The 3809-nt window shown below is 62.2% G+C and overlaps 1 protein-coding gene across 1 annotated transcript; it reads right to left on the minus strand.

Moving 5' to 3' along the window:
• Positions 1 to 374: 374 nt before the first annotated feature.
• Positions 375 to 3333, minus strand: LOC119330806 (U-box domain-containing protein 52-like). The gene is made up of 2 exons (XM_037603933.1): positions 835 to 3333; positions 375 to 732 (listed from the first exon to the last, which is right to left on the minus strand). The coding sequence occupies exons 1-2, from the start codon at positions 3166 to 3168 to the stop codon at positions 646 to 648; spliced, it is 2421 nt and encodes an 806-aa protein (XP_037459830.1). The 5' UTR covers positions 3169 to 3333; the 3' UTR covers positions 375 to 645.
• Positions 3334 to 3809: the final 476 nt, after the last annotated feature.

Below are 3809 nucleotides of genomic sequence, written 5' to 3' on the forward strand. Positions count from 1 at the left end.
GCGCGTGAAGGATGTAGGTAGGGGATGGATCTGACCATGACAACAGGCAGCCATGGCAGGTGCGCGAGGGAGCGCCTGGCCGCCGACGATGGAGCTCGTGGTGGCCTCCGTCGCAGCCCGGAGAGGGGGAGGGGATGCGCGCGTGAGGGTTGGAGGTAGGGGATGGAGGCGGGATGCGTGTGGATCACTGCGTATTGCGCGTTGGGCCAGCGTGGGGAGCGAGCCGGCCAAAAGTTTGGCCGGTGCACCGCGCCCAAACGTTTTCCTTTTGCAAAAGATCAGCCGACCGACGCGTAGCACGGCCCACTATTACTGATCCTTTCCCACTGCCCTCCAAAAAAGCTGCAGAGAGTCACTAATTACAGCCACGTCTGTACACGGCAATGGCAGAGCCACATTGTTCTGTATTAGCGACAGCTTGTACAAGGAGATTTTGCACAAATCTTGGTCTAATCACTGTAAACAAGAAAACAGCTCCAGCTCCCCCAACCCTCATGCTAGGCAGCTACGATTATACCATTAAACTCACGATCAAACACAATTTCAAGTGCCATCTTGCTGCATGTTCGATGTTCCCTTCCCCGGCCCTGCGCCCGCAAGCACCAAGACGTCCACGGCATGCATGGCCAGCCCATGGACGACACGTCAGACGTTGGTTCTTCTCGGAGGCATGGCCGCTTCGCTCGCTCTGCTGAACACCGACTTCATCGGGTAAGGATCGTTGTTCGCTTCCTGCAAATTTTCACATCCAGATTAGATTAGCCGGCGTGCTTGCGAGATTCGTGGAGGTCGCAGCCATGGCGGGAGTCGGGAGTGATTGCACGAAAAGCTTACGGCGGCGCGTGACGCTGTGACGTTGCTCTGGTACGCCGAACTGTGCATGCCCCCGGCGTGGCCGCCCCGGATGGCGCCGCCGCAGAACTGCATGTTGTCCTCGCCGAGCGCGCGCAGGCGGTTGAGCTCCGGGAGCACCACGTTGCCGAGGTCCGGCCGGTCCTTCCGCCGCAGCTCGCAGCAGCGGAGCGCCATCTCCGCCAGGCACTGCGCCTCCTCCACCGGCCAGTCCGGCACGGCCGGGTCGAGCAGCTCGCCGAGCGTGCCGCGCTCCAGCGCGCGCCCGATGTGGTGCGTCAGCCCCATGGGCGGCTTCGCCGTGATGATCTGCAGCAGCATCACGCCCAGCGAGTACACGTCCGACTTGACCCCCAGCATCCCGGTCTGCTGGTACTCCGGGTCGATGTAGCAGAAGGTCCCCGCCGTCGACGTCATCCGGTACTGCGTCACGGTGTCGGCGACGGTCGGCGGCACCAGCCGCGCCAGCCCGACGTCGCTGATCTTGCTCACGTAGTTGCGGTCCAGGAGGATGTTGCCGGGCTTGAGGTCGCGGTGCACCAGCGGCTCCGGCTTCTTCTGGTGCAGGAAGAGGAGCCCCGTGGCGATCTCGGCGCAGATGCGGAACCGGTGCTGCCACGGGATGACCGGCCCGCCGGTGGCGCCGCCGCGCCGGAAGAGGCAGTCGTCGAGGCTGCCGTTCGCCATGTACTCGTACACCAGGCAGCCGTACTCCGGGCACGCGCCGAGGAGGAGCACCATGTTGGGGTGCCGGATGCAGCTCAGCACCTCCACCTCCTGCTGGAACTGCGACCTCCCCTGCGCGGCGTCCGGCCGGAGCACCTTGATGGCGACCTGGGTGTGGTCGAGGTAGCCGTTGTACACGGGCCCGTAGCCGCCCTCGCCGACCTTGCGCGCGTCGTCGAAGTGCGACGTGGCCTGCTCGATCTCCTCGATGGTGTACCGGCGGTACCGGAGCTCGCCGCCGCCGCCGCCACCGCCGCGGTGCTTGCGCTCCTCGGCTTCCTTGAGCAGCTTCTTCTCCGCGCTGATCCGCTTCTGCACCTCCAGCTCGGCGATCCTCTGCGACGCCTCCGCCGCCTCCATGGCCGCCTTGGCCTTGGCCTTCTCGCGCTCGATCATCTGCAGCGCCGACTCCTCCGTGATGTGCTGGTCCTGCCTCTTCTGCTCCTCCTCCGCCTTCCACCGCTGCAGCTCGTTCGCCTTCTGCTTGGCGTTCAGCGCCTCCTTGCAGGCGGTGCTGTACATGTCCATGGTCTGCTTCAGCTCCAGACGGAGCCGCTTCATCTCGGCCTCCACGTCGTCCATGCCGCTAGAGCAGAAGGAGGAGGCGCTGCTCTGCGAGAAGGACATGTCGCCGCCGGTGAAGGAGTCGCCGCCCCACTTGTTGGGCGTCATCTCGAAGCTGTGGTCGTAGCTGTCCAGGGAGGAGCCGTTGGACATGCGCGGCGCGGACTGCTGGTAGTAGTCGATGCTCCGGCGGCCGCCGTTGCTGCTGATGAAGGAGATGTCCGACACATCCGCGGTGGACCGGCGGCCGCCGCTGCTGACAAAGGAGATGTCGGCCGAGTCCGGCATGGACATGTGGCTCAGGTCGGCGTACGACTTCCTGGTCGGGCCCATGGACCCGCGCGTGAACGGCGAGCGGATGATGGTATCCACCCTCGGCGTCTCCCCGTTATCGCTGCCCCTGGACGACATCGACCACTTCTGGTTCGTAGGCACCGGCACGGCCGGCTCGGGCGGCTTGGCGGCCGCCGCGGCGCTCATGTTGACGATCTGCGACCGGAGCGGGGACACGCGCGGCGCCGGGCGGATGGAGTTGCGCTGCGCCGACACCTTGTTGCCCTTGTTGATCACGTAGACGGTGCAGAAGTCGGGCGCGCCCTTGCAGATGGTGGTCGGGATGTCGGCCTTGAACCTGACGAAGCCGCCGCGCGTGCATGCGCCGGTGACGAGCTTCTCGACGGCGCCGTGGGCGGCGAACTCGATGATGGACTTGCCGACGTCGTGGTCGTCGAGCACCACATCCTTGCACTGGATGTCCTTGCGGGTGCAGAAGCAGCGGAACGGGAGGAAGAGCTCCTTGAGGCTCGGGTCGGTGGGCTGCTTGAACCCGGCGGCGTCCTCCACGCCGCCGGAGACGCCCTTGGTGTTGACGTGGACGAGGACGATGGTCTGGCCCTTGCCCACGATGCTGTCGATGGCCCACTTGAGCGCGTTCTGGCTGTTCTTGTCCTTGTCGATGCACACCGCCACCAGCGGGTAGCCCAGCTGCGTGTCCGCCGCCTCCTTCCCGCCGTCGTACCTCCCCATCGATCGACGCCGATCGGGCTTCACCTTCAACCTTACTTACGCCTGGCTGATGATGATATCTCCACAAATTAATGGTCGTGGCTCCTAGCTAGCTAAGGTTATTGTGCTTGCATGCATGCCTGCTTGCCCATCGACAGGCGTCGCCGTCGGTCGCCGTCGTGCGGAGGCCGGGGAGGTGGGCAACGAGAGGGGAGGGTGGCCCTGAGGGCTCTTTAGTTTCTGGAGCGCTCTTAATTTCGCTCCTGTTCCTATTTCTCATCTATTATTAAGCACTGTCTTTTTTTGATTTGGTGGCTGCTATTTGAATTGAGCCATGTGTTGTGGGTTCTTGGCTGTTTCCCCGGGTAACCACCGGATCCTCTCTTTTATTTGTTCCATGTGTTAAACTAGAAAATAGGAAAGGATACGTGAGCACACAAATACACAATGTGGCATGTGCAATGCGGAAAATTACGGGTTTCGTTGCAAAACAATACTTCAGTATTACATACTCCCTATGGCGACTTTGTAAAATCTCAAGATGATATGCCGGCTTAGCCTCTCGAAGGTGCTCATAGGAGTAGGGTGTGCGCGTATAAATGAGCGCTTGTGTGTGTACTGTGTTTAAAAAAGTATTACATACTCCCTCAGTTCAATATAAA

This window comes from Triticum dicoccoides, chromosome 7A, assembly GCF_002162155.2.
Source record: "Triticum dicoccoides isolate Atlit2015 ecotype Zavitan chromosome 7A, WEW_v2.0, whole genome shotgun sequence".
Lineage (NCBI taxonomy): Eukaryota > Viridiplantae > Streptophyta > Magnoliopsida > Poales > Poaceae > Triticum > Triticum dicoccoides.

Bases quoted from the DNA above. Each gene is read 5' to 3' on its own strand.
- LOC119330806 (XM_037603933.1), bottom strand. From the start codon at position 3,168: ATGGGGAGGTACGACGGCGGGAAGGAGGCGGCGGACACGCAGCTGGGC. The intron at 733-834 runs GTAAGCTTTTCG...GAAAATTTGCAG, and splicing joins TCACAGCGTCACGCGCCGCC to GAAGCGAACAACGATCCTTA.